We start from the raw sequence: 13,728 nt of genomic DNA, 5'->3' as shown, positions 1-13,728 counted from the left end.
AAACGTACATACTTTAGCATGCTCTTATATTCTATATTCTTCATATAAAAAATAATGGTTTATACGGGTGATATATAACTTTGCCAAAAAAAATCATAGGCTTCATTTTCCACATCATACACAATTTATTCCAAGTATAAATAAAATGGGACAATTGAAAAGATATGTTAAAATTATAATATAATTGATGATTTTAAAAATTGCGACAAAAATTAATTAAACTAATTTAGCCTTTTTTATATTCACATCTTCCTATCATGTTTTTATATTACGAGCCCAAGTCGATTTGTGGGACAAATATTTAGTCTTACTAGAAATAGTATGAGCATCAACTTTATTGTACGATATTTATGTTTATAAAGATCCGATAATAATTAATTTTGGGAAATAGAGTTGTAATTAGTGTAGAGAGAGATTGATTTCAAATATTTAAAATGAAATGTACAACCCCCATAATTAAAGGAAAAGGGTGATTATGTAGAAGTACATAAGCACTATCTAAAACTATTATTTTATTATATTATACTTTTCAATTATTTACAAAAATGCCACCGTATGGCCAGCCACATTATGACCACATAACATTATTGCTATCTAAAACTATTATTTTATTATATTATACTTTTCAATTATTTACAAAAATGTCACTGTGTGACCGGCCACATTATGGCCACATAGCATTATTATAACAAGGTCATACTTGATATTATGGAATATAATGTGATTCTTACTTTCATTCTACCAATTTGCTTGAAAAAAAATATCATTTCATTCCTATTCTCACCCTCATTCCAATTCACCATATCAAAAAGAGCCTACCATACTTGCAAGCTTAAAAGAGAACCATTATTTAAAAAAGTTTAGCTTTCCTTTCGAAGGCACAAAACAAGTACTAACAAATATTGTAAGATCATAATAATATTGTAGGACACAATATGAGGTATATACTTGGTTGAATAGTTATTACTTATTACTAAAATTCCTTACTTCAAGGGAATCAATGTATCCATCTAGTTATACCAAATGAAACAAATACAGAACTTCCATTGATAGAATTACACTAGATCAGCTGAACTTCATCATCATCACATAGAATTTGTAAAGAGAGTATAACTTTTGACTAAGTAACTATACAATCTAATTTCTAATGGAGAAGAAATTCGAGGCAGTTTATATACAAACAAAAATATAAGATAACAAATTAGTCCTGTAATATTTGTTTGTCATGTTCAAGTACTTACTTTTTAAAATACAAATAACCTCAGCTTGCGGCCTAGACCTGCAAAAAAAATGCCTCACTACCAAAGAAAAGAATATTACAATAAACCTCGTATCCCACCACCCTATCACAGGAAACACCAAATCAGCTTTTATTTTCTATCCCCCAACTCTACCATTGGCCCCTTCAACTGTTAGGGAAGCGAGGTACTAGATAATACGAAAACTTCATGGACATCCATCCATTTCTCGCTCACCAACTATCACACAATTAGTTCGGGCTCAATATGACCCCATTGATGGCATTCCAAATGGAGGCATTGGAGGCATTCCCATTCCCATACCACCCATGGGCGGGGGTGGCTGACCAGCATAGCCCCCACCCATGCCTGGCATAGGCGGGGCTGGTAAAGCAAGAGGCAACAGCTGGGCATACATATTCTGCACCAAATATCAAGCAAGATGAATCATCATCAGCATCCAATTGAGTGATTCTCAAACCAGATCATCATAGTGACTGAACAGCAGCAACGCTGTATAACCAGAATTATAATACCAACTCTTTCTCAATAAACAACTTGCTAGTATATTATACCTGTTGCATGATGACATCTTTCTCCTCATTTTCTTTAGCCTTCTCTTCCTTCTTAGCCTCGATCTTGTCCTTGATTAGCTCATCAACTTTGCCAGAGTACTCGCGGATGAACTGCAAGATGGGAAAATATTGGACATGGTTATGTATGAAACAAGTGAGCAAGTACACAAATTATATTAATTTTAGTGTCTCTTTAAATTATTGTGAGCAACCTAGGGATATACTTATGAGGTAAGGAGAGAAGCTTGTTACCTGTAACAGATAGGGGAAGGCAAAGTCAATCATGTTATTCACCCAGGCTAGTTCAAGTGCGACGTCTGGGCGAATCAAGTCGTAACAAACAAATAGGCAAGAAGCAAAGCACTCCTTCTTCCCCTACAAATCACAGAAATAATAGGTAGACATCAGAATTACAAACATCCACAGTAACTATTTCACATAGCTCCACCAGAAAGCAAGTGAACTGCCCAAATCATGAATATTTCATGCTCTATCAAGCTGGTACAGACTTCAAAAACATATCAAAACATGAGTTGATTGAAGCATAAAGTAATACATAGTCAACCAGCTATTGAGAGCAACAAGGGTTGTGCACCATACAAACAGCCCAAATTAAATAACGTTACAACAGAAATGTCAAAGACCTTGCACGTATGAGTTCTCATATACTACAAAATACAAATTGTTAAGGCTAGGACAATCAAGTTTGGTAGGGAAATTACAGAAATCAGAAAATTATTCTGCGAAGAGGAAAAAAGAGGAGGTATATTTTTTTATGTAATTCCTTATCATAATATTTTCGTAACAGCAGAAATAAGAATTTAATGAAGTTTAGTGTCACACCTGTTCAATGAAGTAAACAAGCAACTCCTCAGCAAGTTCACGATCACCGGATTGTGAAGCTGTCTCCATTGCATCCTTGTAGAGGTTATCTTTCTTTGACAATGCAATCGACTGCTTCCATCTGCCTGCCTTTTTGTAAATGTAGGCTGCAACACGCCTCATCTCAAGCAGTTCGTGTTTCTCAATCTGTTCAGGCAAAAAAAGGTGAGATGTTTACATTTTTCTAATGTTTCACGGATGCTGTATAAATACTCCAACTCACCTTTTGGGCAAGGCCAATAAGGTCAAAGTTATCATGCAAGTCAATAGATTCACGTAATCTGTCATAATCTTCTTCTTCTGTGTAGATCTCATTAAGAGCTTCATTCACTGCAGAGACATTATTGCTCTGGACTGCAACCATATATGGCTTAACAAGACGTAGATGACCAGCCTAAATGGTTAAAATTAAATGTTATTAGAACAAAGTTAATGCTGATGCTGGAAACCAAACAATTACAAAGTTAATAGGCATATAACACATTAATTCAACATGAACCTTTCGCATAATGTCCACAACACGAGTGTGATCCAGGCGAAGTGCAAGGACATTCAGGACATCATTGATGAGATCTGGGTGCTCTTGTAAATAGAAATGTACAGCCTTGTAGTATAGCTCCACATTGGCAACCTTGACAATAATATCTTTGAATTGCATGTGATCCCAGGCTTCAGGTGAATGGTTCATGACTGTAGTTGCAGCATTATCGAACTCATCGTATTGAATGTATAAGTACGTAAGTTCTTGCCAGTGCTGTTGTTCATCACATGCTCTGATCAGCTTGGGAATATTGAGACGAGTGGAGAACAATTTAATGTGTTCCATGAGCTTCTCATGGCGGTATCTGGCATATAAGACACCCAGCTCTGTAAAGATACCCATATGCGCACGTTCCAATCCTAGACCACTCTCCATAAGAGATATTAGCTCATTGAAGCACCCTCTATTCTGATAATACTCACTGACCTCTTCCAGATCATCCACCTATAATAACAAGAATGTTAAAAAGTCACGAAGAGATTAGAAGTTCACAGCTCACTGGATGTAATACTGGAACCTGCTTTTATCTTATGAATCCACAGTAGAAATAACTATAGAATACCTGTATGATAATATTGAGACCACAGATCTGAGCCAATCGGAACTCCTCGGCATCCACACAGGCAAAACATACTTCTTTCCATGTCTTTGCACTATTAGCTTTGCGAGCTGCATCGACAGCCCCTTGGAATTGCTTCAACTTAACTAAAGTGCAAGCCAGCTTGCCCCAGTTAGATATAAAAGCAAAGATAATCTTCGCAGCCTCATACAAGGCTTCATCATACAAGCGGTCACCAACACTAGGCAGATTTGCAACATTTGGCATGAGAATAAATTCTTCAATGTCACCCAGCCTCTCAATCTTGGCATATGCATAAATGAGCTCACTATCCACTTTGGGCTCCTTCGATTTCTGCCTGACCATGAGAAGGTATTTCACTAGGTCATGATAAACATCAGCATCTTCCGCAGCCCGGATTACTTCCAGAAATTGGGTTGCATCATCTGCACGAATGAATGACTCTATCGCATCGCTAACTAGACCTTCCCGAAGCTGAGCTTTAGCAACTTGACTCCAAACAGCATCCTCTTCAACACGATAAGCAAATTCCACAGCTCGGTTAATATCCCGAATATTGTCCAGCAACACATTAACAGCCTGTACATTCAAGTTGAACTTCTTGAAAATAGCATAAGCTTCTTCATACAATTGAGCATCAACAGCAACTTCACCAACAGCTGGTCCATCAAAGTTATCGAGTCTATTGATATAGTCCATAACCCTCGATGGGTCAGCTTTAATTGCTGTCAAGATAAGTAAATTTTGCAGATTAAAGTTCCCACTGAATGCTGAGTTTTGAAGCACAATCTTTTCAAGCAACTCAATGAGTTCATGAGGAAGGTCAGCTGTCATAAAAGCTTTAACAGCAGCAGAGACTTGCTCTGGGCTTTTGCTTTCAGGCAAAGCAGTAGATACAACTTGATCAATGAGCAGCCTTCTGAATTCATTTTCCGGATCAAGAACTTTGGCCCAGAGATCACCATCCATTCTTTCAACAACATACCTGTGAAAAAGATGGCAACAAATTAGCTTTCTAGAAAAAATCCTACTGGAGTAAGAAACCACAGAATAAAGCCGTAAATGACAAACCTAGCCTGCAGCTTGAACAAAGAGTTCTTATTTGTCACATTGATGAGTTCATCATCACATTGCCCTCTGCGGTATGCAACAACAGCAAGCGTAGGGTCACGCTTCTCACAGTATTTTCCCACAACACGTGAATCATAGTATGGATTGGTAGTGAGGAAGTGTTCTGGATTGTTATTGCTATCTATTATGATTTTACCCAAAGCATTGTGAACATGCACATCCTGGCTTCCTTCACTCACAAGATGTTCCAGAAACTGGGTAAGCAGGCGAAGCCGATTCCTGCACATCAGAGGCTTAGCATAAGGATATCAAGGAAAAACATGACCCCAATTCAAGTTAGGAGAGCAGCTATAGTACCTCTTCTCACACTCCTCCACAAGAGGCTCAACTGGAAGCAGAGAGCGGACAGAAAGGATAAGGCCTTTAATGAAATCTTCTGGGCATTCATCATCTAACAGTTGTCCAACAACTAATGGAGCATTTCCTGGATTGACCTATGTACAAAAAAAGCAAGGTTAGCCTTCCATGGATAACAAATTCTTCATCCAATGAAAATTTTCAACAGAAAGATACAAACCTTTTGCACATAACCTTCAATGTAGCGAAGCATGTTGTTGGAGTACAAGTAATGTGTGAGGTCGGGCACAAAACCAAATCGGTCACACACATTGATTAACGGACGTGCATCAGGAAGTTTTGCTTCCATTAAAAAGTTCTTAGTCTTTTCAGGGTCATAGAACTCTGATTCTCTTGTAACACGTTCAACCTCTTTAATTTGTCCAGTCTTAGCAGCTGCCTCAATATACTTAAAGTGGATCTCGGGATCCTCACTGCCAGGTAATAAATAATTAGTAACCTAATTAGCCATCAGGTTCAGTGGAAAATGCCAGCCACTCATGCTACAAGACTCGTCCATAAATAGATTACCTGGAGCTCAAATATGATCCTAGGAAGAAATACAACCCTTCATATGATTTGAACTGCTCAAAGAGCTTAATGCATGCTTCGACTCCCAGATGTTCACAATACTCCTTAGCAACCTAATAATGCAGAAAGACAACATAACATAAGAAGACTACTACACATCAAAATTCATTAAAGGATTGATTAAAATCTTCTAAGGGCAGCTTATCGACACACTTCAAACATAGCATGAAAAAAGGGATAAGGAAAACAGGGTTTGAAGGGACAATATATTATAGGAACCACATTTGTACACTCTTTATACCTGCACAATTATCTGAAGATTTCCTCTTAAATTAACCAATAACAGATCCTTCATACACTCCATAGCCCATTCCTTGGAAAGTGTCCCAAAGAACTCCACAAGTGCCTGAAATGATTAACCATTAACACTGACAAGACCAGCTTAAGACAAGGAAAAGATCAATAAAAATGTTAGCAACCTGTGGCTCAATTGCATGGGTGTTCACAATAACTCGCTTGATGTCAGGCAGTTCGGAGTAATGCTGCAAATAAAAGTGAATTGAGTAAGACATATGGGAATAAATACTTCATATACTTGACAGTGGCCAAAGGAGGAGGAGGAGGAGGAGAAAAAGAAGATTGCCAAAACCTGAAGTGCCCGAATGTAAAGACCAGCTTTCTCACATAGTTGTGCTACACGTGGCCTGTCATAATGACTAAACATGCCATTTGCCAAAATAGCATCAGCAACATTCGGAAATGTCACAAGATTTATCTCCAAGACCTATACAGAGAGAAAAGTGGTCATGGACTCATGCCATGGTCTAGATATATCTAAGTAGACTGAGTTTGATTAAAAGCAGGATGAAAAATAATGATTAACCTTTGTTTGCAAGAAACCATGTTCTGGTAAATTTGGTTTCAAAACATCCAGCAGAAAAGCCGTTGCTTCACGAATCAAGTTCCTCTGGGGAAAAAAAATATTTAACAGCCACATATATTACCAAATTAGCGAATAGCGTTACAGGGTAAAAAAAAAAGACATGCTTTCAATGTTTCATACAAGAAATGGAGAACTGAGAAGAGGATGTTGGCAATGCAAGTCAGAATGGTTGCAAAACAAGATAAACACGGACCTGAAGAAATAGATCGGTAATGGTATTGTAATCAACAGGACAACCTCCTTCCATTTGAGACATCATAAGGGCAAAATTAACAGCTCCCTGCAGGCAAGTAATACATTAAAAACCCAAATGACTCCCTAAAACAATAAGTCATCGGAAAACAAGAACTTTTGAAACAGAACATGCACATATCCTAATATAATGAAAAGACCAAAATGTGTTTAGTATACCTGAGGATCTGCTCGAAGAATGGTTTGCAGAAGGAAAAGATAGTCAGGTGTGTACCCAACCTGTTTCAAGATAAATAACAAGTCCATTGGAGCAGATTACACAAAGGATATGACATTAATAACAATAAAGGAGTCCAGTTACTCCAACAAACATGGCTATCCAAAACCAGACCTGTTTTGAGTAAATCAGGATTTTGTCAAACTCCCGACGCTCAGCAAAAGCAGCCACAACTTTCGGTGTAGCTCTGGCTTTGATATAAATTTTCAGTGCAAGGTCGTTGTCAACAGTCTAGAAGGTTTAATATGAAGCAGATTCGTGTTAGGCAAAAAGAGATGGAGATGTTCAGGGTAAACAAGTAAAGAAGTGGTCAGTGGATACATTAAAGCTTTTGAGAATTTCACCTTGACGAGATCTCCAAGTTCCTCACTGCATTCCAGTTTGTCTTCAGCCAACCAGTTCTCCAGTAGATTCTTCTTATTCTGGTTGACCACAAGTCGAGACAATTCCAAAGACTCAAATGCATTGAGCTTTCCTTTGGTTAAAAGTGTTCCAAAATACTGCAGCAAAGGTGGTGTCTGCCCAGCTTGAACAGGAACACTCTGAATAAAACAGAAAGTGTTAAAGAAATGATACCGCTTGTACTTCCACCAGCTGAATGCTTGGGGCTGGGGAAAATCATTGATAGATAGCAAACATGATGTACCTGAAATTTGGCAACAGTATCAGGTGTCCTAAGGATGCCTTGTGGAGATTCTGCAGCAAGCTCAGCAGCCTCTTTGTACTTTGTCTGAGCAAACAATTCTTGAAAACGCTGAACAACCTGAGAATAAGGCGGAGAAATTTAAATCTAGGTATGCCCCCAATCATACTAAATCATAGGAGCAACGAAGACAGTTGTAACCTTTCATGCATAAAAATGTAGCCAGTCTACCAATAACTAACATGAATGATTTTAACACGAAAATCATAATGGAGAAGCTTCCAAGTTCCATCAGTGGTTCACGAGAAATGTTTTGCATATCACAAACATGTTTTGCAAGAAAAGAACATGAATATCCAAATAAAAACTTACCAAATTCTCTGCCCCAGGTAAGTTTCCTCTTTTGGCAAGATTTACCGCAAGCTCCAGATTGTTTAACTGCCATTAACCAATTAAGCCTCAAATTCTTGAAACATAGTAGACTTCTCAAAAACTGATGCAATACGTAGAAGTTGGAAAACCTACTTGCCCACTGACAAATGGGACAATAGTCGATTCATTTACTGTGGCAAGTAAAACTTGACCACGCCTATTAATTGCATAGAAACCTCCAACTGATGAAGCTTCGGATGTTAGAAATATGGGATCGGGGCTGATTCTGTTTCTGTATACAGCTGTTGCAGTTTCAAGGTCATATACAAATAGCAGGCCAAGCTTTGTGATCACATATGTCAGGCCATACTTGTGGGAAATCTGCAAAAGTTAAATATAATATAATAAGCATTGTGGAACAAAAGTGAGATGCCTAACTACATAATTAGCACCTACAAAGGTCCAAATAAATTGATAAGATACAGGAAAACCAAAAAGTGTCCACGACTCCAAAGTAATGACAGATATGATAGTTCATATACACACTCACATAGAAAACATAATAAAATCATAAGTTCTCCAACAAGGGATACCTGCATGGCCACTGGAAAATCGTCAGCAAAATCTGGAGGGAAGAAAAGATCTGCCTGCTTCTTCGTAAATGATGGTTTTCCTGTAAATGGTGACAGTTGTAAGGTGAAGGACAGAGACACCCATGATAAATTACCTATCCACTCATACAGATAATATGACAATGACAGAAAACAACAAAGAAAGATAAAATCCACCTGGCTGAGCACCAAGCTCAATAACATGCAACTTAGAAGTAGTCTGTCCAGCATTAGAGGTCTTCGTAGCAAAGGAAATAAGAATGGAATCCTTATCATTCCCTGGTACCTGTTCACAACCAGACAGAGAGGTATAATACAAAATTTGTTCATTGAACAGCATAGAGCATGTCACAAATCCAAAGAAATGATTACGTACTCTGATAGAGGCAAATGATGCAGCATGTGCTTCAAGTGCTTGGCTACGTTGCTGATCTACAGAAAATAGCTGCATACTTCCTTTGACAAGTTGTGGCCTCTAAGAAAAATAAATATCATCTCACTGTATTAGTTTTCAAGGATGAACATAAAAGCCAATTGATGGATGGAAATACTATAATAGATAATAGCCACTGAAGCGCAATATATATCTGCAGTTTGATTCAACTAACACAGTCAGGAGAATCAAAAGAGAAGGGACAGTGAGGGAAAAAGAGGACCTGCATCATTATCCAATGAGCCTATGAACTATTGTTATAGTATGAACTAAGCTTAGCAGCATGTAAGAATGGGGAAGCAGCAAAATGATTGTAAATCCAGTAAAAGGACATAAATGGCTGCCACAAGCACTTCTTCCTTTCCCAAAATACAGCTAGAATCTACGACTTGGTTCAAACGGTTCTAGATACTCTTCAAAATCCACGAAAGCAGTACACAAAGTAACACACTGACTTACTTTTCCACAAAAATTCTACCACTAAGTATGTACATTTATGTTACTCCCATAGATCTCCATTATTGGAAAGTAGCATTCTTATATTTTTACTGCCAATTTCTGCATGTATACAAATGAACACAGTACAACAACCATCGGAATATTTGAAGTCTTGTAGTCTAAATTAACAGAAGGAAACTTTGTCACTAGCAAATAATCCATAGAAACTATGATACACAGGCAAAATGTAATGCATGGTTTAGATGAGTCGAACCTCAGCAGAACCAGGAGCGATCCCTATCAAAACCAACCATTTTTCAGATGGATCGCACTTATAATTAATTATCTGATTGTTTGCTAGATTGGCAGCTCTGTCAAACATCTTTGCAGGTTCAGACTCACCTGTTCAAAAAGAAAATCTTCAAATGAAACCACAATGAAAGAAACCCAACAAAACTGAATCAGAAGCTAAGCATATGCCATCATTACCTTCAATTGACCAGTGATACACTGATGATTGTGTAACTAAACCCAACATCTTAGGTGTAATCCACTTCCAAAATATGACCTGTGGAAAAGTATAATATCCAGGAAAATCAACATCTAAAATCTACCCACCATATAAAACATTATACGAGAAGGAACAAAGTACTTATTAAACAGGCAAGAAAATCCCACCTGCTCAGGCATCTGATGGGACTTCAGTTTGGCCTTTGCCTCAATGTTAAATATTTGTAAGTGGTCTTGTGTAGTTCCAGGAAGTTGAGCTTCAATACATTTTAAGGAAAAAAAATCAGTATACAAACCAAGAGAAAATTAAAGCATGCTAAATTGTTAAACAAACAAATGTGGTCCCAGTTAATACAGCCCTGAGCATATTATTCAGCATGACAACATTAGCAATTACAGTAATTTTAAGGGGTGCCTGATCGAAGGTTTTGGAGAGGGGAGTGGTCCCAGTTAATACAGCCCTGAGCATATTATTGAACATGACAACATTAGCAATTACAGTAACTAAAGGGGTGCCTGATCGAAGGTTTTGGAGAGGGGAATTGGAATGAAGCAATTGTTTAGTATGGAGGAACCGTTCCTCCAATAGGACCAATACCACTTCCATATCCCCAAAAGTGCAGAATGGGACATTTCTATCACAAATGGAAGATTCTATCCATCCATTGCAACTGCCACAGATTAAACTTCCCTCATATTACCAAGCACACCTTAGATGTAACACGGTATAATTTTAACATAAATAATTAAAGAAAAAAATTAAGGATGTGTTTGATATCAATATCAATTTTGGGAATGTTGAAGAGAGTTTTTCATGAAGAGTTGAGGAAATTGACAGTATTTCTGATTATGTTGTAAAGGAGTCTCAGAAGTGAAATATCTAATAATTATACATAAACAGATACCACTATTTGTTAAAATATAAATCAAATCAATATATTAGTAAAGCTGAAAATTGGTTTTTCACTTGAAAATTGAAATGCAAATTTAGATACAATGGTGATGGTTAATGGTTATTGGTTGCAAAATTGGAGAATTTTAAGTTTATTTGAGAAAAATACTTGCACTAAATGAGAGATCATTAGGACATAGGATTAGAAGTTCATATGTATGATTTACTGTAGATAATATACAAACGATATTTCATAAACATATTTAACTAGTATTATTACTATAAGGGGTTCTATATAGAAAGCATGCATCTAACATGTTCTCTGTAGGGAGACAGTCTACACTCTAAAGAGCAAACTAAATAGTCTGTCATAAAACTGAGGCTTTGACATCACCATGCAGAGGCTTCTTTATAAAATAATTATGTTCTTAGAAAGTTAGAATAATTATGACCAGAAAATTGCAGAACCAAACATGCAAAATAATCTCCCCGATAGAACAGGAATAATCCACAGCCTTCTTGACATCCCTGGCTCCAGTTTAAAATAGCGAGGATATTATCTAACATTAATATCTTAACTTAGAGTAGCCAGGGGAATTTCGTCATTGTTGGGTTCAGCCCTTCAACCCAAAGATGTAGAAATTAATGGTCTTTTCATAAAAATTCTATTGTTTGTTTTTTAGTATTATAGTCATTTAGCCTCTCTAAAACTATTTAGTGCACAAGTGTTTAGCATCAAGCTGCGCCTTTTAAAAATCAACTTCCCATATTAACAGCTGTTATACCTCACCCTTTAACTGCTTTAAAAAGTTATATTGAAATAATAGCATTGGATGCTAAGGCAAAAAAACACAATCATAATCATAGAATGATCAAACGAACTGAAATGGTAAAAACGTCACCATTTGAGTTCTCATCAAATATTTACTCGACCCAAGTCTCAATTCCCTATCTTCAGCTGCAGCTCGCTTCTCATTATATACTAGCTCTCTAAGTTTAAACAATTCTCCCAGATTGGCATTCATGGTTATTGGTTATTCAAAACATTGATCATACCAGCTAATGTTAAACAGTACTCACTCAGGCACATGAGTTTCAGATATACAGAGACACAAATATGTTTTTGGCTACTCTGAGTCACTCGCGAGAACACACAAACAAATCAATCTAAGTATTGATGTCCTAATAAATGAGGTCCCAAATAAAAATTATTACAATCAACTCAATCCATTGAAAATGAAACGTTAAATATAAAACATTTAAAAACTAAAAAGAGCTAATGAGAACTCAGTCACCTTTTAGAGCTAAGATTCGAGAAATTGGATTCATAAGAGCTGAATCTGCAGTGATAGGACGCCTCAAAGGCTGATTTGGCATGCTCATGTCGACAATAACCACACTGTTCTGAGGTGCCGTCTCCCGAACACATATAAACTTATCCGATTCCATTGTCACATTTGTGAAAGTAATGAACTGTGGATTGATACCGATGCTAGTCAGCTGCAATCACCACAAGACACAATCAAAAATATGAATTCCACTGAAACCAGCTCAAATCACAAAAGCCTAAGACATTATTGATAGATCTGATATTAAACTAAACGATGTTTGAAACCAATTATTTCGAACTCCACAGTGATTAACAGTGCCAAGTGATGATTAAGCCAAATTGAATCATTTCATCGAATTGATTAGTCAAAACAGTTGGAAATTGAATCAATGTTCGAAATTGGGTCGGAGAACGATCAAATTAATACCGTTAGGGTTTCCTTCATGGTGATCGGAGCATTTGCGGCCGCCATGATGTCAGACGGCGAATCAAATCCCCTAGTTCGGAGCTCCGGATCTGGGAAAGGATCGTAGGAATTGACAGGAAAAACGACCACGCCAACAGGCGCTCTGAGATCTGGAGCAGCGGGAGAGAAACCCTTGAACCCTCTGGTAACCAACAAGAGTGAGATCTGGAGAGGGGAAGAGAGATGTGGGGAGACACAGGGTTCTTTCTAGTGAGAGAAACTAAACTAAGAAATGTATTTAATTCATTTTCTGGCTGTATATAAAACTTTGAATTTTCGTGAGTAGGAGAGGGATCTGAACCAGATTGTAAAAGAGATTTGTTTTTCTCTAAAGCAAGTGAGTGAGCGGTGGGAAGGCTGATTGTCTGTGGTTGGTGTAATGCAGTTTCTTGTACGATTGTTCTTTTCATTTATTTTCTCTATTTTATTTAAAATTTATGTAACTTATTCCCAAATCATCCTTACAGGGGTCATATTCTAATGCTTATAGCACCTTAATCCAAAATCAAGACTAAATCTCCACTCTTAGATTTAAAAATGAGTGGATGAGATTAAAGCTCACAAATCTCAATAAATAGTAGACAAAATATCAACAAAACGGTAATATCGTCATTATGTTATCATATGATAATTTTCGTGGGTGTTTTTTTATATCAACATTGTGTATTACAAATATCAACAATATGACATTAGAATATCAATACAAGGACAAAAAAATATCAACACATTTTTATTGAGATTGGACATGCATAATATTGAGATTTTGCCTACAATGTATTGAGATTTTTTGTTGCATTTGTTGATAAA

At 37.0% G+C, this 13,728-nt stretch overlaps 1 protein-coding gene across 1 annotated transcript; it reads right to left on the bottom strand.

Moving 5' to 3' along the window:
- Positions 1-1,169: 1,169 nt before the first annotated feature.
- Positions 1,170-13,260, bottom strand: LOC125224393 (clathrin heavy chain 1). Its single transcript, XM_048127790.2, has 30 exons — positions 12,883-13,260; positions 12,421-12,625; positions 10,402-10,490; positions 10,213-10,291; positions 9,998-10,125; positions 9,229-9,327; positions 9,030-9,138; positions 8,835-8,914; positions 8,395-8,622; positions 8,242-8,307; positions 7,873-7,989; positions 7,571-7,768; positions 7,341-7,457; positions 7,169-7,228; positions 6,951-7,037; positions 6,698-6,781; positions 6,464-6,598; positions 6,294-6,356; positions 6,116-6,220; positions 5,815-5,927; positions 5,465-5,717; positions 5,245-5,381; positions 4,888-5,166; positions 3,799-4,801; positions 3,195-3,680; positions 2,919-3,089; positions 2,657-2,842; positions 2,066-2,188; positions 1,814-1,924; positions 1,170-1,659 (listed from the first exon to the last, which is right to left on the bottom strand). The coding sequence occupies exons 1-30, from the start codon at positions 12,925-12,927 to the stop codon at positions 1,501-1,503; spliced, it is 5,115 nt and encodes a 1,704-aa protein (XP_047983747.1). The 5' UTR covers positions 12,928-13,260; the 3' UTR covers positions 1,170-1,500.
- Between the last annotated feature and the right edge of the window lie 468 nt (positions 13,261-13,728).

This window comes from Salvia hispanica, chromosome 1, assembly GCF_029641045.1.
Source record: "Salvia hispanica isolate PSC_SH4W2 chromosome 1, Shi_PSC_v1, whole genome shotgun sequence".
Lineage (NCBI taxonomy): Eukaryota > Viridiplantae > Streptophyta > Magnoliopsida > Lamiales > Lamiaceae > Salvia > Salvia hispanica.
The sequence above is the reverse complement of the archived record's forward strand: the minus strand, read 5'-3'. Positions and strand labels throughout refer to the sequence as shown.

What these genes read in the sequence shown, in the direction of transcription:
- LOC125224393 (XM_048127790.2), bottom strand. Translation starts at nt 12,927, where the DNA reads ATGGCGGCCGCAAATGCTCCGATCACCATGAAGGAAACCCTAACG. An exon ending in ATTTTCCAGTGGCCATGCAG is followed by an intron (nt 8,623 to 8,834) that starts GTATCCCTTGTT and finishes TAACTTTTGCAG; the next exon opens with ATTTCCCACAAGTATGGCCT. An exon ending in TTACCGATCTATTTCTTCAG is followed by an intron (nt 6,782 to 6,950) that starts GTCCGTGTTTAT and finishes TTTTTTCCCCAG; the next exon opens with AGGAACTTGATTCGTGAAGC.